The 26,017-nt window shown below is 42.8% G+C and overlaps 1 protein-coding gene across 1 annotated transcript in view; it reads right to left on the bottom strand.

Moving 5' to 3' along the window:
• Positions 1 to 26,017, bottom strand: part of col9a1b (collagen, type IX, alpha 1b) — a 133,078-nt gene that overhangs the window by 57,840 nt on the left and 49,221 nt on the right. The window contains exons 15-21 of the mRNA XM_078542837.1: positions 23,999 to 24,052; positions 23,273 to 23,326; positions 22,754 to 22,807; positions 22,591 to 22,644; positions 17,470 to 17,514; positions 13,985 to 14,038; positions 5,145 to 5,198 (exon numbers count right to left, since the gene is read on the bottom strand). Of these exons, the coding sequence (XP_078398963.1) occupies positions 5,145 to 5,198; positions 13,985 to 14,038; positions 17,470 to 17,514; positions 22,591 to 22,644; positions 22,754 to 22,807; positions 23,273 to 23,326; positions 23,999 to 24,052 (369 nt within the window). The remainder of the gene's footprint in view (positions 1 to 5,144; positions 5,199 to 13,984; positions 14,039 to 17,469; positions 17,515 to 22,590; positions 22,645 to 22,753; positions 22,808 to 23,272; positions 23,327 to 23,998; positions 24,053 to 26,017) is intronic.

Genomic DNA, 26,017 nt, shown 5'->3' on the forward strand with positions numbered 1-26,017 from the left:
AACTTTAACTCAATGTGCCCCACACCAGGTGCCAGTATGTCGGATCAGGCCCACTACGTAAATTAATTCAAAAGCCCTGATTTAGGGTCCAGAAAGAAGGTCACTTTTGTAGCAGTCTCACAAGGGTACATGAAATATTAAGGTGACATGGCTAACTCAAAGTATTACATTGAAATAAAATAGAAGCTTTCAACCAATGAACATAAACTTCAATTCATTTATGTGTGCTCTGCCTGAAGACAGGTCCTTGACTCATTGTCTGAGGATGCTTCATCCTGAGCTGTTTTCTTGGCAGTTCCTGTCAGCGGCGGTGAGCCATTGCCTTCCACTTTCAGGGACAGGGCGAGGAAGCAGGTCACAAGTCTACCTCAGCCAGTAAAGAATCATCCCTGAGCAGTTAACGTTATTCTAAACCACTCACCAGCCATCTAGCCAGCTGAGCTAGCCAGTACCACCAATCTTCAATTGTCAAAAAGTAAATTTAAAATTGATTTTAGGAAGAACCTCTTTACTCATAAGATAAGAAGTTTCTGGAATAAGTTGTCAACTGGAATAGTGAGGGAAAATATTCATCATAATGAGGGAACATATTCGAACATTTAGGAGACAGTGATCATTGCATCATAAGGTTTAGGATGACAGTAGAAAGGGACAATGGGAAATCCAGAGTAAAAATAATTAACCGGGGCAGAGCCGATTTCAATGAGGCAAGAACGGAGCTGGGCCGGATAGGTTGGAACCAAAGGTTGGTGGGAAAACTGTAGCTGAACAAGGGATCCCTTCAAAAAAGGAATGGTTCAGGCACAGTCAAGTTATAGTCCCTCAAAAGGGAAAGGTAGGACAAACAAATCCAGAGCTCCCTGGATGAAAAAGGAGATAGAAATTAAGATAAAGAATAAAAAGTGTGCTTATGACAGGTGTCAGGTAGAAAATACAACTGAGAACCAAGCTGAAAAGAGGAGGTTCTGAGGGGAGGGGAAAAAGCAAATAAGAGAAACAAAGAGGGATTATGAGGAAAGACTGGCAGCCAACATAAAGCAGAATCCCAAAGTCTTCTATAGGCATATAGATAGCAAAAGGGTGGTAAAAGGAGGAGTAGAGCCGATTAGGGACCAACAAGGGGATGGAAGCAGGGGCATGACTGAGGTGTTAAATGAATACCTTGCATCTGTCTTTACCAAGGAAGCAGATGCTACCAAGGCCATGGTGGCAGACGAGGAAATTCTGTCACTAAAAGGGTTTAAAATTGTTAAAAAGGAGGTATTGGAAAAACTGTCAGTACTTAAATGTTGGCAAGGCACCAAGACCTGATGAGATGTATTTGAGGATAGAAGGAAATGAGAGTAGAATTGCAGGGGCACAGGCCATAATCTTTCAGTCTTCCCTAGACTCAGGGAAGGTGCCAAAGGACTGAATAATTGCAAACATTACGCTCTTGTTCAAAAAATGTTGCAAGGATAAGCCCAGCAATTACAGACCAGTCAGTTTAACTTTGGTGGTGGGGAAGCTTCTAAAAATAATTATTCAGGATAGAATTAGTAGTCACATGGAAAAATATGAGTTGATAAGGAAGAGCCAGCATGGATTTCTTGAGGGAAAATTGTGTTTATCTAACTTGCTGGAGCTTTTTTGAAAAGGTAACAGGGAGGGTTGATGAGGCTAATGCTGTTGATGTGGTGCACATGAACTTCCAAAAAGGCATTTGATACAGTGCCACACAACAGACTTGTGAGAAGTTATAACTCATGGAATAAAAGGGACAGTAGCAACATGGATAAAAGAATTGGCTGAGCAAGTAATGGTTAATGGATATTTTTCGGGCTGGAGGAAGGTTTGCAGTAGAGTTCCCAGGAGTCGGTATTGGGACACTTGTTTTCCCTGATATATATTAATTATCTTGATCTTGGTGTGCAGGAGACAGTTTCAAAGTTTGCGGATGATATGAAACTTGGAAGCATTGTAAACAGCCAGGAGGACAGTGTAGAACTTCAAAAGGACATAGCCAAGTTGGTGGAGTGGGCAGACAAGTAGCAGATGAAGTTCAATGCAGAGAAGTGTGAGGTGATTCATTTTGGTAGGAAGAACACGGAGGGACATTATAAAATAAGAGGTACAACTCTAAAGGGGGTGCAGGAGCAGAGAGATCTGGGTGTATATGTGCACAGATCATTGAAGGTGGCACTACAGATGGAGAGAACGGTTAATAAAGCATACAGTATCTTAGGCTTTATTAATAGGGGCTTGGAGTACAAGACCAAAGAGGTTATGCTGAATTTGTATAGGCCACCGGTTAGACCTCAGCTAGAGTGCTGTATATAGTTCTGGGTGACACATTATAGTAATGATGTGAACGCATTGGAGAGACTACAGAAGAGGTTTATAAGAATGGTTCCAGGGATGAGAAACTTCAGTTATGAAGATAGATTGGAGAGTTTGAGGTTGTTCTCCTTGGAGAGGAGAAGGCTAAGAGGAGATTTGATAGTGGTGTTCAAAATCATGAAGGGGCTGGATAGAGTAGGTAGGAAGAAATTGTTCCTGCTCACAAAAGGATTGAGAATGAGAGGGCACAGGTTTAAAGTGATTTATAAAAGAAGCAAACGCGATGTGAGAGAAAACTTTCTCACACAGCAAGTGGTTCAATCTGGAATGCGCTGCCTGGAAGTGTGGTGGAGGCAGGTTCAATTGAGGCATTCAAGAGGGCATTAGATGATTATTTGAACAGAGACAATGTGCAGGGGTTACGGGGAAAAGGCAGGAGAATAGCACTGAGTTATAATACTCATTCAGAGAGCCGGTGGAGAAACGATGAGCTGAATGCCCTCCTTCTGCACTGTCACGATGCTGTGATTCTGTGATTCCATGTTATCTGGATGCCCTAAAAAGGAGATAAACTGGAGGAAAGATGGAATTGCCGTATGCTGAAGCTTCTGATGAAGATGCAGTTGTTCCTCGCTCACAGTCGTGAGTAATATAGTTTCAGTGACACTATAGACCATTGGCTTCAGCAAATACTGTGTGGGCTATCCTGAGCATTATTTTCTCTGAGGAGGAATTTGGGCTGATTTGGATTAATAGGGCAAATGTTGCAGTTTCCACAGCAATCAGTGATCCTGCCACAGATGCAGATATTTTGTCAGCAACCCTGCATTAACCCTGCTCAAACCCACCAATCTCTCACAATACATGCTCACAGCTAGACTTCTTGGCCTGTGGTGTTACCGTTCAACATCGGAGGTGAGTGATCATGCCTAAAACTGAAGAAGATTCCTCCTAACTGCCCCTGCTATACTTTTACTTCTAAAATCAAACCCTTGGCTGTACCAGGCTGCACCAGGATTTGATTCAGCACCAACTGCGTACAGTTACAATGTACCAGGATTTGATTCAGCACTAACTGTGTAGATTACAATATACCAGGATTTGATTCAGCACTAACTGTGCACAGATTATAATAGACCAGGATTTGAATCAGCACTGACTGTGTACAGGTTACAATATACCTGTATTTGATTCAGCACTAACTGTGTACAGGTTACAATATACCTGGATTTGATTCAGCACTAACTGTGTACAGGTTACAATATACCTGGATTTGATTCAGCACTAACTGTGTACAGGTTACAATATACCTGGATTTGATTCAGCACTGACTGTGTACAGGTTACAATATAACTGGATTTGATTCAGCACTAGCTGTGTACAGGTTACAATATACCAGGATTTGATTCAGCACCAACAGTATACAGTTTACAATATACCTGGATCTGATTCAGCACTGTGTACAGATTACAAGATGCCTGGATTTGATTCAGCGCTAACTGTGTACAGATTATAATAGACCAGGATTTGATTCAGCACTAACTGCATACAGGTTACAATGTACCAGGATTGGATTCAGCACTAACTGTGTGCAGGTTACAATATATCAGGATTTGATTGAGCAATAACTGTGTAGGAGTTACAATGTACATGCAGCCAATACTGACATTTCCAAAGTTGTAACAATCTTTTGTGTATTTGATTTAACAGATTTCTAACTGTCTTGGTGTTTCTGCCCACCATTTCCCCTCTTCCTGTAATACACTTGTGATTGGTGGGGTGGTGTTCCACATGCACTGCCTGGGATTGGGTGGGCTGAGACTGAGGGTAAGAGAGGGAGATCCTCACCCACAGACTCGGCATGCATGGTTGGGGAAAGAGACTACTGAGCCTTCTAAAAGTGAACCACACCCAATGAACACCCAGTGGAGGGTGGCCCTTGTGACGGGGACAGGTTGAACCTTGCAGGAAAAGACCCATTGGAAGAAGCAAGTCTGATGTTGCAACATTCCAGTTTCCCTGAGGGCTCCTACGTCAGCCAAGAACAATATTGGCTGCACAATCAAAGAAACAGACTTAGAATGTAATGCTTTATGAAAATCTCCTCCAGTCCTACAACCTTCTAATTCCTCTAATTCTGTCCTCTTGAGCTACGATTGGTGGCCATGCCTTCAGTTGCCAAAGCTCTGAAGTCTGGAATTCACTCCTTAAATCTCTCTACCACTCTCTTCCTGTAAAATGCTCTTTAAAATCCACATCTTTGACCACGTTTTTGGTCACCTGTCCTAGTATATCCTTATGAGACTCGGTGTCAAATTTTGTTGGACAATCAATCCTGTGTCAAATCCTGGGATGTTTTACTATGTAAATGGCACTATACAAATGCATTTGTTGTTATAATTCTCACCCTACACAAGATATTTACAAAGATAGTCTAGTGGTGCGGGCAGACTCATTATAATTCACTCTTTGGAAAGTGAAAACTGCACAGAGAGATGTTGTGTTACTGGGGTCCAGGAGTATAAGTGCTGGATTCTCCAGAACTCATTATTATTTTGAGCAGAAATCAGGAAAACTCAGATAAGAACATGGAATGTGATCACCCCTTTTGAAATAATCTAGTCTTAGAAATTATTCAAGCTTTTAACAATAATGAATACTTGGGCCAGTAGTGCCATCAACCGTAAACCCTTTAAATACTGCCTCTGAACAATCACGTACAAGAAAAGCACAGTTAAGTCAAACTTAACTACTACTGCGAAAAAGAAACACAGTTCCAATGGATTGGTTGCAAGATAAAGGCAGTGAAATCGTGTGCTACTCACCGGAGGGCCAATGAGACCAGGTTCTCCCAAGTCACCGATCGGTCCCTGTTCACCCTGTGTAACCACAGTGAAGAAAAGGTACTTTAAATTCTGTGTCACTATGAGTTAAGTTTTCATTTCACAGTTTTACACTGTTTTAAGTTTACAGTTTGCTTACAAGAGATTTTTAGAACCATAAAATAGTGCAACAAAGAACATTTTCCTAAATCATGTTCCTGATGCTAAACACATCATGCCACTGAAGCCCCTACACTTTTTAAAGCTTTCTTAAATTCTACGTCGCTACATCTAGTTTTGCTACCTGTTTTATTTGCTGTAGAGCTGCCTGTCACAACCCTTTGGCCAAAAATGGCAAGGTGATCAGAACTATAGACTTCAAACTGTGCAACAATCTGGACAAGTTGAGAAATGATTTCGCCTCAAGCCACATAAAACCTAACCAGGCGCTCCTGGAGCTGGTTATTCGGGCTGCCTGTCTCCCACAGCCTTGTCCACGGGCCTGGAGAAGAGCACACAGTGTCCTTTGGTATGGGGAAGGCTTTCTGTGGCCGATGGGTACTGCAGGAACTGGAGGACATAGACCATAGTTGATTCAATCAGTTCCCTCTGTTTTATGGTTTAGTTTCCTTAATACTTGGGCCCCTCTTAAAAAAAGGGAGGCAGAATCACAGAATTGTTATGGTATAGAAGGAGGTCATTCGGCCCATCGCATCTGCACCGGCTCTCCAAATAAGCATTATGAATCAATGCCATTCTCTTGCCCTTTCCCTGTACCCTTGCACATTGTTGCTATTCAAATAATCATCTAATGCCCTCTTGAATGCCTCGATTGAACCTGCCTCCACTACACTTCCAGGCAGTGCATTCCAGACCCAAATCACTGGCTGTATAAAAAAGTTTGTTCTCACATCACATTTGTTTCTTTTGCAAATCACATTAAACCTATGCCCTCTCATTCTTGATCCTTTTATGAGCAGGAACAGTTTCTCCCTATCTATTCTGCCCAACCCCCTCATGATTTTTAACACCACTATCAAATCTCACCTTAGCATTTTCCTCTCCAAGGAGAAGATTCCCAACCTCTCCAATCTATCCTCATAACTGAAGTTCCTCATCGCTAGGACCATTCTTGTAAGCCTCTTCTGCACCCTCTCCAATGCTCGTTCACATCCTTCCTATAGAGTGGTGCCCAGAACTGTACACAATACTCCAGCTGAGGTCTAACTAGTGTCTTATATGAGCTCAGCATAATCTCCCTGCTTCCTGCTCTATGCCCCTATTAATAATGCCCAGGATACTGTATGCTTTATTAACTCCTTTCTCCACCTTTCCTGCCCCCTTTAATGGCTTATGCACATATACACCCAGGTCCCTCTGCTCCTGCACACCCTTCAGAGTTGTACCCCTTATTTTTATATTGTCTGTCCATGTTCTTCCTACCAAAATGCATCACCTCACACTTCTCCGCATTGAACTTCATCTGCCACTTATCTGCCCACTCCACCAACTTGCTATGTCCTTTTGAAGTTCTTTACTGTTCTCCTCACAGTTTACAATGCTTCCAAGTTTCGAATCAACCGCAAACTTTGAAATTGTCTCCTGCACAACAAGATCTAGATAATGAACATATATCAGGAAAAGGAAAGGTGCAATAGCAATCCCCAGGGAACTCCACTACAAAACTTCCTCCAGCCAGAAAAATATCCATTGACATTACCCTCTGTTACCTATTACTCAGCCAACTTTTTATCCATGTTGCTACTGTCCCTTTTATTCCATGAGCTATAACTTTTCTCACAAGTCTATTATGTGGCACTGTATTGAATGCCTTTTGAAAATCCACGTACACATCATCAACAGCATTACCCTCATCAACCTTCTCTGTTACCTCTTCAAAAACTCCAATAAGTTAATTAAACACGTTTTTCCCTTTAGAAATCCATGCTGATTCTTCCTAATCAACCCACATTTTTCCATGTGACTACTAATTCTATCCTGAATAATTGTTTTTAGAAGCTTCCCCACCACTAAAGTTAAACTGACTGGTCTGTAATTGCTGGCAAAAACAGAAACAGAAATACCTGGAAAAACTCAGCAGGTCTGGCAGCATCGGCGGAGAAGAGTACAGTGGACGTTTCAAGTCCTCATGACCCTACAACAGAAGGGTCTGTTGAAGGTTCGTGAGGACTCGAAACGTCAACTGTACTCTTCTCCGCCGATGCTGCCAGACCTGCTGAGTTTTTCCAGGTATTTCTGTTTCTGTTTTTGTTTTGGATTTCCAGCATCTGCAGTTTTTTGTTTTTATCTCTGTAATTGCTGGGCTTATCCTTGCAACCTTTTTTGAACAAGGGTGTAATGTTTACAATTCTCCAGTCCTTTGGCACCTCCCCTGAGTCTAAGGAAGACTGAAAGATTATGGCCTGTGCCCCTGCAATTCCACTCTTACTTCCTTCAATATCTTGAATGGATCTCATCCAGACCCAGTGCCTTGCCAACTTTAAGTGCCAACAGTTTATCCAACACTTCCTCCTTATCAATTTTGAACCCTCCTAGTGACAGAGTTTCCTCCTCTGTCCATATGGTCTCAGTAGCATCTGCTTCCTTGGTAAAGTCAGATGCAAAGTATTCATTTAACACCTCAGCCATGGCCTCTGCCTTCATATGTAAATCCCCATTTTGGTCCCTAATTGGCCCTACTCCTCATTTTACCACCCTCTGACTATTTGTGCGCCAATAGAAGACTTTGGGATTCCCTTTTATGTTGACAGCCAGTCTTTTCTCATAACCCCTCTTTGCTTTTCTTAAATGCTTCTTCACCACTCCTTTGAACCTTCTGTATTCAGCTTGGTTCTCAATTGTATTTTCTACCTGACACCTGTCATAAGCACACTTTTTATTCTTTATCTTACTTTCTATCTCCTTTTTCACCCAGGGAGCTCTGGATTTGTTTACCCTACCTTTCCCTTTTGAGGGAATATATCTTGACTGTGCCTGAACAATTTCTTCTTTGAAGGTAGCCCATTGTTCACCTACAGTTTTTCCCTCCAACCTTTGGTTCCAACCTATCCAGCCCAGCTCCATTCTTGCATCACTGAAATCGGCTCTGCCCCAGTTACTTATTCTTATTCTGGATTGCACATTGTCCCTTTCTACCATCATCCTAAACCTTACGATACAATGATCACTGTCTCCTAAATGTTCCCCCACTAACACTTGAGTTACTTGGCCCACCTCATTTCCAAGAACCAGGTCTAGCAGTCCCTCCTTTCCTGTTGGACTGGACATATACTGCTGTAGAAAATTCTCCTGAACACAATCTAGAACTTTTTTCCCTCTCGACCCTTTACACTACCACTGTCCCAGTTTACAGTCAGGTAATTGAAGTGCCCCATTATAACCACTCTATAATGTTTGCATCTCACTGTAATTTCCCTGCAGTTTGTTCCTCTACATCCTTCCCACTAGTTGGCGGTCTATAGACTACACCGAGCAATGTAATTGCACCCTTTTTGTTCCTTAGCTCTAGCCAAATTGATTCCGTCCTTCTCTCTGGGACATCCTCTTTCTCCAGCATTGCAATGGTCTCCTTGACCAATACAGTCACCCCTTTTCCTTTTCTTCCTGCCCTATTTTTTCTAAACACCTTGTACCCAGGAGTATTTAAACCCAGTCTTGCCCTTCCTTGAGCCGGGTCTCTGTTATCGCCACATCATATTTTCACATGCAATCTATGCTTGTAACTCACCAGCTTATTTACTATACTCATTACATTCGCATACATGCACAGTAACTCTGATTTAGGCTTCATTACTTTTTCCTTTACTCCGACTCCACCTATTAACTTACTATTCACTATACTAGTGCTACCTGTCTTTCCCAGTAGTTTGTGCACCCTGGTATTCCTCTCTAATATTCCCTCCTGGTTCCCACACCCCTGTTGAGTTAGATTAAAGCCTTCCCAACAGAACTAGTAAGGAACTCAGCCCCGGTTATGTTCAGGTGCAGCCCATCCAGCTTGTAAGGTGCCATCTTTCCCAGAGCCAGTCCCAGTGGCACTTTTCTTTGATGACACAGGGACAATCCAGGGGCTCTTTATTTGTTTTATTCAGAAAAAAATTGAATCTGGCTGTGAGTTTGCACACAGCTGGCCATGACTGAAGTCAATGATGGAACCAAGAACAAAATTGGCTAGTTCGAGCCTCAATGAAAGTGTGGATTTTTACTGCTAGTTTAGGGCAGGAATAGGATGGGAAACCAGTTGTTCAATGTGTTAAACATTAGCTTTTTACCTTCAGCACCAGGCCCTAATGCAGCTCAGATGAATGAAGTATAATAAACTGGATTTTGTTGTCAGTGACAAAGCAATGGTGCCGACCTTGAAGAATGCTACCTGCAAAGGTCCAGCAATCTCTGTGGCATGAAGTCCCCCTTTCCCAACATCAGTTTAAATCTGACGCCAAGTCAAGGGCAACAGTGGTGTCAGCAAGCAGGGTAAGCAGCCAACCACATTGAAGTATTCAAACTGACAGCCGACCAGGAAGTAAAACCCACAGAATCCCTTCACTTTTAGTCTAGCTTTTCAGATGATAAAATAAGTTATGGTTTCATTTTGAAGGTAAAATTTTGTAACCATTTAAAAAGCAACTGTTTATCATAATGGAGAATTTTGGCATTCTACAAATGTACATTTTTCAGGACCAGTGAGAGTGTTTGTTAGTAATTATGAAGTTAGTACACCAATAAAAACCTAGTTACACCTCATTCAACAAGGGGCAACTTTTTCCAGCTTTTTTATAGTGAGACTAACAGTGTAAAAGTGGAATTTCTTGTCATGGCTCACCCTCTGGAGAAGCTCTGGGAAGTTATTTTGTCTTAGGAACTCTCTTCCTGAAAAGGCGGTGGAAGCAGAGTCTTTGAATATTTTTAAGGCAGAGGTGGATATATTTTTGGTAAGCAAGGGGGTGATAGGTTATCAGGGGTAGGCAGGGTGCAGATTTGAAGTTACTATCAGATCAGCCATGATCTTATTAAATGGCGGAACAGGCTTGAGGGGCCAAATGGCCTACTCCTGCTCCTTGTTCATATGTATCCGTGGACTCTAGAAGCTGCTGTTAGTTTTACTGGAGTAATGACAGTGAACACTGACAATTTCACTGTCACTTTCACCACAAAAGCTGGACCCAGATCTCCACTGTCTGATAACAGTAAGGATCCTATGTAAAATGAATTAAAGTTGATAGCTCTAATACCTTTAATAGGAGATTTGATGCACACATGAGGGCAAAGGGAGTGGAGGACATGATAAGAACAATAATTAGAGTGGGGGGAGGCTTGCGTGGAGGCTAAATAGCAGCACAGAGCCTTTGGGCTGAATGGCCAGGTTCTGCATTTGTGTTATTGTATAATTCTCCATAGACTTAGTCCAGTCCTTGGTGAACATGAGGGAAAAGAAAACTGTCCCTAACTCCACAGTGAGATGACAGGATGTGTGGAAAATGGAGAAGAAATGTTGTACTGATGGACTGGGGGATACACTTCTGAAGCTAGAACTCAGGCTTGTTGTCAGGACAAAGGGGGTCAACTCGGCATCGAACTGTGTACAAGGCTGAGAGTGGATGTCTGAACTGTGAAGTGCTCCACTCTCCAACAACAACACCCCTCACCCTGAGGAATGTCAAAGCTGTAAAAGATAATCAAGTACCCCAGATAAGAAATGAAGAAACTTATCCAACTGGATCAGTGCTGGGACCTTTGCTGTTTGAAGTATATGTAAATGATTTGGAGGAAAATGTAACTGGGCTAATTAGTAAGTTTGCAGACGACACTAAGGTTGGAGGAGTTGCAGATAGTGAAGAGGATTGTCAAAGGATACAACGGGATTTAGATCAGTTGGAGACTTGGGCGGAGAAATGGCAGATGGAGTTTAATCCGGACAAATGCGAGGTAATGCATCTTGGAAGGTCTAATACAGGTAGGAATTATACAGTAAATGGAAGAACCCTTAAGTGCATCGATGGGCAGAGGGATCTGGGTGTACAGGTCCACAGGTCACTGAAAGTGGCAACGCAGGTGGATAAGGTAGTCAGGAAGGCATATGGCATGTTGGCCTTTATTGGCAGGGGTATTGAGTATAAAAGCTGGGAAGTCATGCTGCAACTGTATAGAACCTTGGTTAGGCCACACTTGGAATATTGCATGCAATTCTGGTCGCCACATTACCAGAAGGATGTGGAGGCATTGGAGAGGGTGCTGAGGAGGTTTACCAGGATGCTGCCTGGCCTGGAGGTTATTAGCTATGAGAAGAGGTTGGAGAAACTCGGATTGTTCTCACTAGAGCGACGGAGATTGAGGGGCGACTTGATAAAAGTTTGCAAAAATATGAGTGGCATGGACAGAGTAGATAGTCAGAAGCTTTTTTCCCAGGGTGGAAGAGTCAATTACTAGGGGACATAGATTTAAGGTGAGAGGAGAAAACTTTAGAGGAGGTGTGCGGGGCAAGTTTTTTATGCAGAGGGTAGTGAGTGTCTGGAATTCGCTGCTCGAGGAGGTGGTGGAAGCAGGTACGATAGTGGTGTTTAAGAGGCAGCTTGACAAATACATGAATAGGATGGGAATAGAGGGATACGGACCCCAGAAGTGCAAAATGTTTTAGTTTGACAGGCAATATGATCGGCACAGGCTTGGAGGGCCAAAGGGCCGGTTCCTGTGCTGTACTTTTCTTTGTTCTTTGTTCTTTAAACGATTAAGTTGACAAACTGGGATTTTTGTTTCCTCTTATTTGCTCCCTTTTGTTCTTCTCATGATGTTGTTGGCTTCCATTTGGGAATGATTGGAGCCAGCAGATACCTTCTAGTACCTACTCCCTCTTCATGTGTGAGCCTACAAGGTAAGAGCAATTTGACTTTGCAGTGCATCACAGTTTTTAAAATTTTATTCTTTCATAGGATGTGGGTGTCACTGGCAAGGCCAGCAATTGTTGCCCAGTCCTCCAGGTAGGGGGTTGTGAGTCAGCCAAAAGCAGGGAAGCTATGTTGAACCTTTATAAACCTCTGGTTCAGTCACAATTAGGGTATTGCATCCAATTCTGATCACCACACTTTAGGAAGGAAGGATGTGAGGGTCCTTGAGAGGATGCAGACTAGATTTACCAAAATGGTTCCAGGGATGAAGGGATTTAGCTTCAAGGTTAGATTGGAGAAATTGGGATTGTTCTCCTTGGAGCAAAGGAGATTGAGGGGAGATTTGATAGAGATGTACAAGATTATGAGAGGTTTGGATAAAGTAGATAAAGAAAAATTGTTCCCATTAACTGATGGCACAAGAACTAGAGGGACAGAGGTTTAAGGTTTTGAGCAGGAGATGCAGGAGAATGTGAGGAAGAGCATTTTTATGCAGCAAGTAATAATGACCTGGAACTCACTGCCCATAACGTTGGTGGAAGTGGAGTCGATATATGATTTCAGAAGGAAATTGGATGGGCACATGAGGAAAATAAACTTATAGGAATACAGCAATATAGAACAGGGTAATAGGATTGACTGGATTGCTCTACAGAGACCCAGTAGAGCCAGAGCTAGTTTTGGCTTGATAGGCCAAATGGCCTCCCTCTATGCCATATTGGCTCTATGGCTAACAATCTCTCCACAGGCAAAAGGGTCTTTGTTACAGAAAGGAGCCCAAGCCCAATCTGCTGGATGTACAAGTGGTAGAAGAAATGGGTTGCCTCAAGTGTCACCAGGCACGGAAGTGAGAATTAGAACCAACAGGGGAAGTGGGTGAGTTTAATACATCTGAAGTGGTTGTACTTATACCCAACTCAAGCCAGTACTCACCAAGAATCCAACCAATTGTGATGTTTCATGCAATCTTCAGCAAATGAGCTATGAGGTGGTCACCAGTTCATGGACTTGCCAACCAGTAGTTAGGCACCACATGAACTACAAGGCTTCCAATTACACATTCTTTAGAATCATCTTAACATATTTGTGGTGTTGTGCAATATATAATAATTAAAATGCATAATATTTAATAAACTGGAAATCTAAATAGAGCAAGTCAATGTAATCTATAGAGAGAAGTGATGTGGAAGCTCGCACCAGCCTGTAAGTTTAGTGGAAACAGTATTCCTGTAACTAATACATGTTTGCATTAAATGAACCTCACCTGACTGAACAACCTAGTAAGGGTATAACCTCCATAAAAATACAAAATATATTTCACAGAGATTTACAATTATACATTCGCTCTCAGTATACGGCAGTCACTGGTCATTTTTGCCCATTCCAAGTTGCATTGAGAACATTATAGCGGGGTTGTCTTCTTGAGCGTTTAATTACAACTGATTAGTTTACTATGTCAGAGGGCTGTTACCTGTCAATCATGTTGGTGTGGGACTGGAGTTGTATATCAGTGAGACCAGGTAAGGTTATTCTGAACTAGTTCACTTTTTAAGACAATCGGACACTTCATAGTATCTTTTCTGAATAGAAGATTTTTGTTTTCATATTTTTTGAGCTGATTTCAAATTCTCAAACTGGTGTGGTGGGATTTGAACTGATAATGGTGTTTGATGTTGTGTAAATAAAGGATACACCATGAGTAACAAAGAGGCGATAAACCTATCCAGGAATGAGACTGACAGAAAATTCAAAGAAATTTATTGATAAACAAGTAAGCACTATGGGTGTACCTACGCCACATGGACTGCAGCCATTCAAGAAGGCAGCTCACCACCACTTTCTCAAGGGCAATTAGGGATGGGCAATAAATGCTGGCCTAGCCTGCGAAGCCCACATCCCATGAACGAATTTTTAAAAATCATAAATTCAAGGTCAACTTACAGGTTTACCAGGAGATCCCATAGTGCCATTCAACCCAGCTGGACCTCGATTACCCTGTTAGAAAACAAATGCAACAAAGATGAAATGGGAAGGAAAATAAATTGTTTAAAAAAAAATCATATAGTACACAGCAATGATAACTCTCCCTCACACACTTTTCCAGACCACTTTATCCAACTTAGGGTCATTCAGGTAGTCAGTCTATCCAGACAGGCAATGGACACTAAGCAGGGTACACCCAGGACAGGATGCCAGTCCATCACGGGGCACACAATTACACACAAACTAGGGGACAATTTACTGTAGCCAAACTGCTAACCAACACATCTTTGGATGATGGGAGGAAACTGAAGTACCTGGCAGAAACCCACACAGGAAGAACATACAAGCTCCACACAGATACCTGAGGTCAGGATCAAACCTGGGTTGCTGGAACTATGAGGCCGCAGCACTAACCACTGTGCCACTGTGCCCCCCGCCACCACCCCCCCCGTAGTTTTAGCTATACATTCAAAATCTAAAATGCTTTAGTCTCAAAGACACCATCAGCTTGGAAAAGCAAACCATTCACTCACTAAACTAGTTTGATATTTCGCCAATGAATTTGAAATTAAAAGTACATTCGTTCAACTGACTTTTGCTATTTGCTAATACTGCAACTAGTTTCAATTAGGTGCCAAGTCGCTCCTTCCACAGACCATGCACAATGTGAACTATCATAAACTTATTTAATCTCTGAAAGAAAGAGGCTGAAAAATTTCACCCTTGTACCTTGTTGATTTACCAATCAAGAAAAATGCAGGAATATCTATTTCATCTCTCATCCAATATATACATCCCAGATAATTGCATGGTGATCCAGCTGATCAGGAGCAACACAGCAGTCAACCATTTCCACCTGCATTAATCTTTTAACCCTCAAACTATTCCCAATAGTCTAGGTGTCTGGAACATCTTATGCTGCAACAAAGGCATGAATATGGAATTTTAGCAAAAACCCAACCTGCGTAGGGGTAAGTTTACAATCCCAAAATTATAGTAGGAAGCCACATTCAAAAGGAGTATGAATCTTCAAGGGTAGGAATGTAGACTCAGTGAATTTACCCTAAATTTTCTGCCCAAATTTTAATTTTTGTTATTGAAAATGTCTTCCATGATTCCCCTAACCTTCTATATTACCAAAACTCAGTTGTTCTAAAGCAGTGGTCTCAAACTTTTTCACCACAGGCCAATGACCACCTAGTGGTCCAACACCACCTGCTTTTGCTTGTCACCACAAAGAAACTCAGAGTTATTGGGAAGAATGGTGCTGCTTCTGATGAGACACCAATAAGGTGTTATCTGGTTCCAAGCTGGAGAGCTTCAGACTCATATTGGGCTCCACATGGGGAAATGAGAATAGAAAACAAGGAAAAGGCAGAAGCGTTGAACAGGTATTTTGTGTCTGTCTTCACTGTAGAAGACTTAGTAAACTTCCCAAAGGTAATTGAAAATCAAGAGGTGAGCAGGAGGGAAGAACTTAAAATAATCACAATCACCAGGGAAAAGGTGCTGGGAAAATTTTTAGACCTAAAGGCTGACAAGTCCCCAGGACCTGATAACCTGCATCCTGTGGTCTCAAAAGAAGTGGCTGCAAAGATAGTAGACGCATTGGTTATAATCTTCCAAAATTTCTTAGATACTGGAAAGGCCTCAGTGGTTTTGAAAATAGCAAATTTAACACCTTTACTGAAGAAAGGAGGGAGGCAGAAAACAAGAAACTATTGGCCAGTTAGCCTAACATCTGTCATAGGAAGATTGCTAGAATCCATTATTAAGGAGGTTATAGCAGGATACTTAAAAAATTATAATGGGATCAGGCAGAGTCAACATGATTTTATGAATGGGAAATTGTGTTTAACTAATTTATTAGAGTTCTTTGAGTGCAAGCAAAGTGGATAAAGGGGAACCTGTGATGTACCTGGATTTTCGAAAGGTATTTGATAAGGGGCCACATCAAAGGTTACTGTGCAAAATAAGAGCACATGGTGTAGGGGGTAACATATTAACGTGGATAAAGCATGCCCTCCAGCATGGATAAAGGATTGGTTGGCTAACAGGAAGCAGTGATAGGGATAAATAGGTCTTTTTCAGGTTGGCAAGCTGTAACTAATGGAGTGCCACAGGGATCAGTGCTGAGGCTTCAACTATTTACAACCTATAACAATGATTTGGATGAAGAGACTGAATCTATGGTAGCTACATTTGCTGATGACATCAAGATAGGCAGGAAAGTAAGTTATCAAGAGGAGGTAACGAGTCTACAAAGATAGGTTAAGTGAGTGGACAAAAATTTGGCAGATGGAGTACAATGTGGGAAAATGTGAACTTGTCTACTTTGACAGGAAGAATAGAAAAATAGTTTACTACTTAAATGGGGAGGGATTACAGAACATAATGGTACAGAAGGATCGGGGTGTCCTGGTATATGAATCACAAAAAAAAGTATGCAATCACAGTAAATGATTAGGAAGATAAATGGAATATTGGCAAGGGGAATGGAATATAAAATTCGGGAAGTTTTACTTCAGCTGTACAGGGCCTTGGTGAAGCCACATCTGGAGTATTGTGTACAGTTTTGGTATCCTTATTTGAAAAAATGTATAACTGCTTTAGAAGCAGTTCAGAGAAAGTTCACTCAACTCATTCCTGGGTTGAAGGGGTTATCTTATGAAGAAAGTTTGAACAGCTTGATCCTAAACACATTGAAGTTTAGAAGAATGAGAGGTGATCTTATTGAAACCTTTAAGATCCTGTGGGAACTTGATGGGGTGGATATCAGGAGGATGTTTCCTCCCCTAGAACTAGGGGGCCCAGTTTAATAAGAAGAGGTCTCCCTTTTAAGATCGAGATGAGGAGTTTTTTTTTCAAAGCGTCATTAATCTGTAGAATTCTCATCCCCAGAAAGCAGTAGAGGCTGGGTCATTGAATTTATTCAAGGCAGAGTTAGATAGATTTTTCACAGATAGGAGAGCCTAGGGTTATGGGGGGTAGACGGGAAAGTGGAGTTTGAGACCACAACCAGGTCAGTCATGACTTTATCGAATGGCAGAGCAGGCCTGAGGGGCCGAATTGCCTACTCCTGCTCCTAAAACCTTTGTTCCTATGTTCCACGTTCAGCCAGTCCCCCTTCTTTCTTTTTAGCCCCACAAGTGTTGAAAATCCAATCTCACAGCTGTACGTTGTTGGGAATGGCAGCAGGTGCTTCAGAGGTGTGTCCACTCGTCCAGGCTACTTGGTTTGTATGTGGAGTCAAAAATCTGTCAAACGTTTCTCGCTGAATAGCAGCTCCAGTGACTTGCATATTGCCAGCCCACGAACCACCTGGAGGACCCCGGTCCACAGACCACATTTTGACAGCCACCGTTCTAAACCTTACTAGATGGGGGTAAACTGCTTATTGATAATTAAAAGCAAGGATAGTCAAAAATACAATCATTTCATACCTTTGCACCGATTGCACCCTGAAGTCCTGGAGCACCAGGCAAACCCTGGAAAATAAACACAGGGTCAACAATTAAAACATTTTTATTCCTTAAGTGTCAAAACATACATCTATTTAAAGTACTTTGATGAAATGGAATCTATTGTAGGGCTGATTCCCCTATCCTGGGTGGAGGTAGGCAGTAGATATTTGCAGTGAGGAGCCCCATTCTCAGCGAGGGCTGGCAGAGAAATAGTTGGCAGAGAAATGGCTGATAGAGAAACGGCTGGTCGAGAAATGGCCAGTGGAGAAATAGCTGGCAGAGAAATGGCTGGCTCAAAGCCCCTGATCTTTCATCTATTTATTTAAATGGACAGAAAGCCAGATGCCGAGGATCTAGGGTTTCCCGATCAGGTCTGTCTGAGAGCATAGCTCAGCTGCAGCAACCAATGGGAGAATCAACCCTTGCATCACATGGTATCAGCTGTAGCTCAGTTGGTCGCACTTTCATCTCTGAGTCAGAAGGTTGTGGGTTCAAGTCTCATTCCAGGAATTGAACACAATAATCTCAGCGGATGTTTCTATGCCGTGCTGAGGGAGAACCGTACCTTTTTTTATTCATTCATGGGGTGTGGGCTTTGCTGGCTTGGCCGGCATTTATTACCCATCCCTAATTGCCCTTGGTGAGCTGCCTTCTTGAACCGCTACAGTCCATGTGGTGTAGGTACACCCACAGTGCTGTTAGGAAGGGAGTTCCAGGATTTTGACCCAGCGACAGTGAAGGAACAGCGATATATTTCCAAGTCAGGATGGTGAGTGACTTGGAGGGGAATTTCCAGGTGGTGGTGTTCCCATCTATCTGTTGCCCTTGTCCTTCTAGATGGTAGTGGTTGTGGGTTTGGAAAGTGCTGTTGAAGGAGACTTGGTGAATTCCTGCAGTGCATCTTGGAGATGGTACACACTGCTGCTACTGTGCGTCGGTGGTGGAGGGAGCGAATGTTTGTGGATATGGTGCCAATCAAGTCGGCTGCTTTGTCCTGGATGGTATCAAGTTTCTTGAGTGTTGTGGGAGCTGCACTCATCCAGGCAAGTGGAGAATATTCCATCACACTCCTGACTTGTGTCTTGTAGATGGTGGACAGGTCTTGGGGAATCAGGAGGTGAGTTACTCATTGCAGGATTCCCAGCCTCTGACCTGTTCTTGTAGCCACAGTATTTATATGGCTAGTCCAGTTCAGTGGATGGTGATGCCATTGAACATCAAGGGGCGATGGTTACATTCTCTCTTGTTGGAGATGGTCATTGCCTGGTACTTATGTGGCGTGAATGTTACTTGCCACTTGTCTGTCCAAGCCTGGATATTGTCCAGGTCTTGCTGCATTTGGACATGGACTGCTTCAGTATCTGAGGAGTTGTGAATGGTGCTGAACATTGTGCAATCATCAGCGAACATCTCCACTTCTGACCTTATGATGGAAGGAAGGTCATTGATGGAGCAACTGAACATGGTTGGGCCGAGGATACTACCCTGAGGAACTCCTGCAGTGATGTCCTGGAGCTGAGATAACTGACCTCCAACAACCATTATCAAAGATGCTGTCCTGAAGCCCTGCCTGCCCTCTCAAGTTGATATGAAAGATCACACATCTATACTGAAGAAGAGCAGGGGAGTTAATCCTGGCAAATATCTATGCCTTAATCAACATCACAAGAACAGATTATGTGGACATTATCACATTGCTGTTTGTGGGAGATTCCTGTGTACAAATTAGCTGCTGCATCTCCTGCTTTATAACAGTCACCATTTCGAAAGTACTTTATTGGCTGTAAAGCATTTTAGGACATCCCGAGGCTGTGAAAGGCGATATATAAATGCAAGTCTTTCTTTTTTCTTTCACATCTCGGTATTAAATGACAACACTCAGTACCTAGACTGTGGCAGTGAAATGCCAGGGCAAGTGTGTTGGTTGAACAGAGAAGAGACACCAGCAGTGATACAATAATTCATCTTCTGGAATATTTAAAGCACATACTTATTTAAATAATTGTAATTTCATCCATTGACTCTTCTCAAGGATAAAGCACAAAAAAAAGCATTTTCCTCACTTGAGCTGTATCCAGTTTTATTCCACATCCTATTTTCAGGTTATTTTCCATCATTGCTTTCCCCCCCATTTCACTTCCCTACACACATTTCTCATTCTACTAGTCCAGTGAGATAGGGAAGATTTTCATTTGCATTTGCATAAATAAGTAGAAACGTAAGCTATGCATGGAGGAGAGGGTGCCTGCAACAGGACTAGTGGCATTTCTTGACCATTTAAATTATTGGATGGGAGATTGGCCAGGTTGCCTACTGGCTACGTGATCCTGCCTCCTTGATTTTGCACTATACCCTACACGTGGTGATTGTTTTCACCAACTGCAAAAGAGGGGTTTCTGCCCCATTAACCTTGCCGCATAGTAACCAGGGGTGGAACTTTACAGCTGTGCCACGGCGGGGTCGGGGCCCTAAAATGCAGCGAGCTGCTCAAAAGTTCACTGACTTCGGTGGGACTATAAAATCCCGCTGCGTAAAATTCCACCCCAGGTTATACTGGAGCATTTCTGCTGCTTTCTTTGGAGTTTATTAGTAAAAGAGTTTGACAAACTCACATAGCAGCTTGAAGGGTTTACCTGATTTTACATATTGAAAAAAGTAAAGGATCTTTAGAGAATAAAAGTCCACTGCTCGATGGTACTGATACATCCCCACATGTGAAAGGTCGTTTTGTGAAATTAGGAAATAATTGTTTTTAAAAAAAAATTGTTCATGGGATGTGGGCTTCGCTGGCTGGGCCAGCATTTATTACCCATCTCTAGTTGCCCTTGGGAAGGTGATGATGAGCTGCCTTCTTGAGCTCCTGCAGTCCCTGTAGTGTAGGTACACCCACAGTGCTGTTAGGGAGGGAGTTCCAGGATTTTGACCCAGTGACAGTGAAGGAATGGTGATAAATTTCCAAGTCAGGATGGGGAGTGGCTTGGAGGGGAACTTCCAGGTGGTGGTGTCTGATGCCCTTATCCTTCTAGATGGTAGTGGTCATGGGTTTGGAAGGTGCTGTCAAAAGAGCCTTGGTGAATTCCTGCAGTGCACATTGTAGGTGGTATATGCTGCTGCCACTGTGCATCGGTGTTGGAGGGAGTGAATATTGAAGGTGGTGGATGGGATGCCAATCAAGAGGGCTACTTTGTCCTGGATGGTGTCAAGCTTTTTGAGTGTGGTTGGAGCTGCACTCATCCAGTCAAGTGGATTAAGAACAGTGATCTCCAATTGACCAAATCCTCTTAATCCTCCAGGATCAAACTGAAGGATAAGGAAATCCCAAACTCCAACTCTTCATTCCTACTGACCTCTTTCAACTTACTCCCCTCACCCCTTCATCCTCACATCTGTTGACAGCTGCCAGAAGTTTGGGGAATGCATTGTCCTTAAAATTTAGGCTATTCACGCACCTGGCTCCAGTGGCTCCACCCTACCTAATTTCTCCACCCCATTCTCTACCCCAATTCCAGCCTCACAACACTCTCGAGCTTCATTCGTATCTCCAGCCCCCGCTTCTCCAAACTCTACTCCTCCATGAAGCTTGTTTCCTTGATCAGTTTCTGACACTGAAATCCTGCTCTTCAGATCGATGCTCGCAAGTATTACCATCAGCTCTCTCTTCTCAGACACTGGGTTGTCCCACCTTCAAAGCTACCATAATTACAAAGTTCTTAAACAAGCCAATCGTTTACTCCTGTTCTTCCTAATTACCATCCAACTTCCTCTTCTCTACGAGATCACTGCCACCAAACTGCCTGCCCATCATTCTTTTTTTGAACCCCTTTGGTTTGCCTTTCAATCCAGCCACAGCTCTGAGCCCACCCTAGTGAGAGGCACCACTGACATTCTGAGTGTGATTGAGCTGCTTTATCTTTCCTCAATCACTCGCTGTTGTCAAACACACCATCTTCCTCCACCACTTCTCCTTTATGCTCCATCTCCATGGTACTGCCCTCACTTGGAACCATTCCTACATGTCCCACCATAGCCAAATGCTTCTCCTTCCAAGCCTATATGCACACTGCCTGAGTATAGCCTGTGTCCTTCTCTGGCCTCCTCTTATCATATCTGTATGTTTCCCTTTGCTGACAGTATCCATAAGCATGAGGTGAAGCTTATGTGTATTTGCCAATGGTATCCAGCTCCACCACCCCAGATTCTATGATGTGTTGTTTGACTCTCTGTCTGCTGCCAAGTTGTGGATGAGCCAGAAGGTATATTGCAGCTCAGCAACAGCAAGACCAAAGCCATCTTGCTCAACTTCTACCAGAAACTCTGCATTTAGCTGCTGATCCTGTTACCTGTCCCAAATATATGTTTACACAGGGCCCAATGATTTGATATCCTGCCCTACCAAGTTAAGCTTGTAGCCCCACATCCAGTCCAACACAAAGTCTCCAATGTCTGCTTGTGAAATATTGCAGATCTCCAATCCTATCTCTTTCCCACTGCAAGTAAAATCCTGATTTGTGTCTTTGCCACCTACAGAACAGAACTTTCCAACTGTTTTCTTGCTGTTCTCCCAAGGATGCACCTCCCATCCCATGCAAAATCCCTTTGCCAATGGCCCCCAGTCCCCTGCACAGGCTTGCTATCCCTGAGTGTAAAATCCTCATCTTTATCTACAAATCCCTCCATGGCCTTGCCCCACCAAACCTCAGCCCTACCCCCTTTAAGCTAATGTTCATTCTCCCTTTCCTCCATTCTACCACTGGTGACAAAATTGCACCCATCTCTCCTCTACACACTCCAGCTCCATCTCTGCCTCCATGATACCTCCATGTCCTCCTTTAAGCCTCCACAACTCCTTCCTCTTTAGCCATCTCCCCTAATTTCCCATTCAAGCCCTGCTTGCATTTGACTGCTCTGCCTAATATGAAGCATTTTGGGTCATTTTGCTGCGAGTGTGAGCTGTAACAAGTGGAACCAAAGTATCGAAATGAGCAGAGGAATTGTCAAAAATCCAATCTTTCAGACAGAGTAATGATTCCCTACTGAATTTACTTTGAAACTGAGAGCTTTAGGAGCTGACGGTAATTCACATATAGGAGTTGTACCTACAGGCAGACCTCGAGATCCTGCTTCACCTGGAGCACCCGGCTTGCCAGATTCACCCTAGAAAGAAAGTAAACTGTAAGGTTAGTCCCAGCACGTGTCTTCTAAAAATCTAATCACAGAATAAGGCAAAACATTTCCAAAGGAGGTTAGAAGATTTCCATGTTACCTTTGATCCAGGCATTCCAGGTATACCATCCCTTCCATCAACACCTGGTAAACCCTAGTGCACAAAACATAAGGCTCTTAATGGAAAGTGGTCACTTTTCAATAAGCCAGCACAGTACAGTGAGGTAAGAAATACAGCTCCATCCATTGTGTAAATGAGCAGGGGTAACGCCAAATACATTCACAAAAAGATAAAGGAAACGCTCAATAGATCACACCTTATCTGTGGAGAGAAGAGATACGCTAATGTTTTGGACCTGACAATTTTGCTAAGGAACCCATTGTTAACTTGTCTCTTCTCTCTACAGATGGAGACTGTCCCGTCTTGCGTTTTCTTTTTTGCTTTTATTTCAAATTTCCAGATTCGTCATTTTTGTTTTTCTAAAGATAAAGTTGCAACCGTTTTTTATATAGTTGATGTTCAAATTTGCATACCGAGATACAAAGGCAAACACAGTTAAATCACAGCTTTAACTTTTATTTTATGGCAGCTATAAGAAAACTGATGAGAAACACTCACGGGTTCTCCTTTTGATCCGGGAGAACCTGTAATTCCTCTGGGACCAGGGCGACCCTGCAGATTAAATACAGAAAGATAATCAGGGGGGCATTTTATGAGTTTCACACAGCCGGGGTATATATCAGTGGAGTAGAGGTCAGTAGACCCTGTAGCATTTCCCATTCAGGCGGGACATGCTGACCTAGTAATGGAGTTTCCAGCAAAGGGCTCCAGTGACACAAAGCTCATGAACTGATTTATAAAGTCCAACCACAAGACAAATTAGGCACAAAAGATATAGATGGATGAGTTAGCTTAGGGAAAAAAGTACAAGGCTCAGGAACGCATTCATATTTTATGTCTAGGTACAGTAGAATGATATAGCAGTGAACCATTCGGCCCATCGTGCCTGTGCCAGAGCTATTCAATCAGTTTCACTCACTTGCTCTCTTCCCAAAGTTTCTTTTGTCAAGTATTTATTTAATTCCCTTTAGAAAGTTATTATTGACTCTGCTTCCCCTGTCCTTTCAGTCAGTGCACTGCAGATCATAATAACCTCCTGCGTAATTTTTTCTTCATGTTGCCTCTGGTTCATTTGCCAATTACAAAAAAAGTTATTATTTTATTCCTTAGTGGGTACTCATTAAGCAAACAAGTAATGATCTAAAACAAACATGCAGAATTATTTTTTGGAGATGGAACATAGATACACACACTTGAGAAAAGTAAGGAATAACTGTGACTTACAGAATCACCTTTAGGGCCAGGCTCACCCAGAGGGCCTTGAGGTCCTACATCTCCCTGAAAAGACAAAGAATTGTCACACACCCCTTTGCAAAATATTACATTTAAATCACATGGATTACAACCTTACTGCATGCATTTCCTTAACAAAATGCAGTACTGTGACACAACACGATTGTTCCTCTGACTGAAAACTGTAATAACTATGTTCTAATTTTTTAAGGTCCTTAATAGGCTGGAGTCATCAGTGGTGCACAGCCTCTCTTGAAAGATCCCTTCCCAACACCAACACTCCACACATCAAAAGTGCAGCATCCATGAGTTTAACTGAATGTTAACTGAGTTCCAACATGACATGACCCAAAATATACAATCCCAAATTTTTCACTTCAATTATTTGACTCTATTACAAATATTTGCTTGATACACCAGCCATGTCTCAAAGATTGTAAAACTTTATTCACTATTTCCCCAAAGCTTCGGCTAATCTTTGCCCTCCAATGCTTTTGTGACAAATCCTAAATTGATTGGCTTCTCAGGCAAGACAGTGGCAGGCAGCTGTGGGAATCATCCTGCCTGCTCCTCCGTAATGAAATGATCAATCTCATTTCACCTACTCTAATTAACATTCAAATCAAACATGGTGAGGCACTCAAAAAACAAACTACAAATTGTGCCATTTAATTTGATATTAAATTTAGAACACCTAATATTGGGCCTCTAATTTCATTTTGTCAATGTAGATTAACCAGTGCCAAATGTCACAGTAAAGTTGATCAAACACAGAGGCCAGAATATTCCCGTTGGTGATTTGGAGGCGGGGCCCGCTCGCTGATGTGAAATTGACGCGGGATGACATCGGGAGGAACCCCCGACGTCATCCCGGCCCCTTTAAATTTTCAGGAAGGCAGGTGGACAGGGAAATCAGCCATCCGCCCGCCGACCTGTCAATGGCCAATTAAGGCCATTGACAGGCTAATTAAGATTGTTAAAGACCCTGCCCATCCAAGCTTAAGGCTGGTGGACAGGCCAGGAGCTCCAGCGGGCTCCTGATTATACATGAAACTTCATCCGCTGGCAGGATGAGGTTTCATGTCCATTTTTAAAAAGTTTAATAAAGTTTATGTGTTTCTTATTAATATGTCCCATCTCGTGTGACATTGTCACATGAGGGGGACATGTTAATAATTTTAATATTTTTCTATTTTTGGAGTTTTTTTACCTGTCAGTAATCTCCCTGAGACAGCACTTGGTCTCAGGGAGCAGTGCGCTCTTTCACGTGCATGCGCGAAAGAGTGCACTTTGACAGATGGGGAATCCCTCCCCCCCTGCACAAGAAGCGCATAGTGCTTCCTGTCGGGCAGGCCGCTGGATGGGTCTTAATTGGCCCGCCCACTCAAAATGGCGGCGGGCCCTGTTTCGGCGGCGGAGTTCGGCTGCCCACCTGCCGCCGAGCCGGTGGGGCCTGCTCATCCACCAAGGGCAAAATTCTGCCCAGAGTTTCAAAGCCCCAAAATAAAATAAAGAAATGGGCCTGAATGACTGGGACAATACTGGAACATGATTGGTGGAAGTGTTATGAACACGATTGAAAATTAATGTATGCTCATCAGTTCAAAATTGTGTGGCAGAACTAAATAAATACTGACTAAAGAACACTGTGGCCAGCATTTTCGATTCGGCGAGCGAGGGCGGGGCCCATTCACCAACATGTAAAATGACGCGGGGTGATGTCGGGCTTGTGTCCACATCATTTAGATTTTCAGTTCGGTGGGCATGCAGCTGAGTCGGCTGCACGCCCGCCGAACTGTCAAAGGCCTATTAAGGCCATTTAAAAACTAATTAAACTAATAAACTGAGCTGCCCATCCAACCTTAAGATGACGGGCAGGCGAAGAGCCCAGGCGGCCTTCGCATTTTTCATGGAACCTCATCCACGGGCGGGATAAGGTTTCATGAAATGTTTATAATTTGAATTAAAAATTTTTTAAAAATTCATTGACATGTCCCAGCTCATGTGACA

Source organism: Cetorhinus maximus, chromosome 5 (genome assembly GCF_964194155.1).
Source record: "Cetorhinus maximus chromosome 5, sCetMax3.hap1.1, whole genome shotgun sequence".
NCBI lineage: Eukaryota > Metazoa > Chordata > Chondrichthyes > Lamniformes > Cetorhinidae > Cetorhinus > Cetorhinus maximus.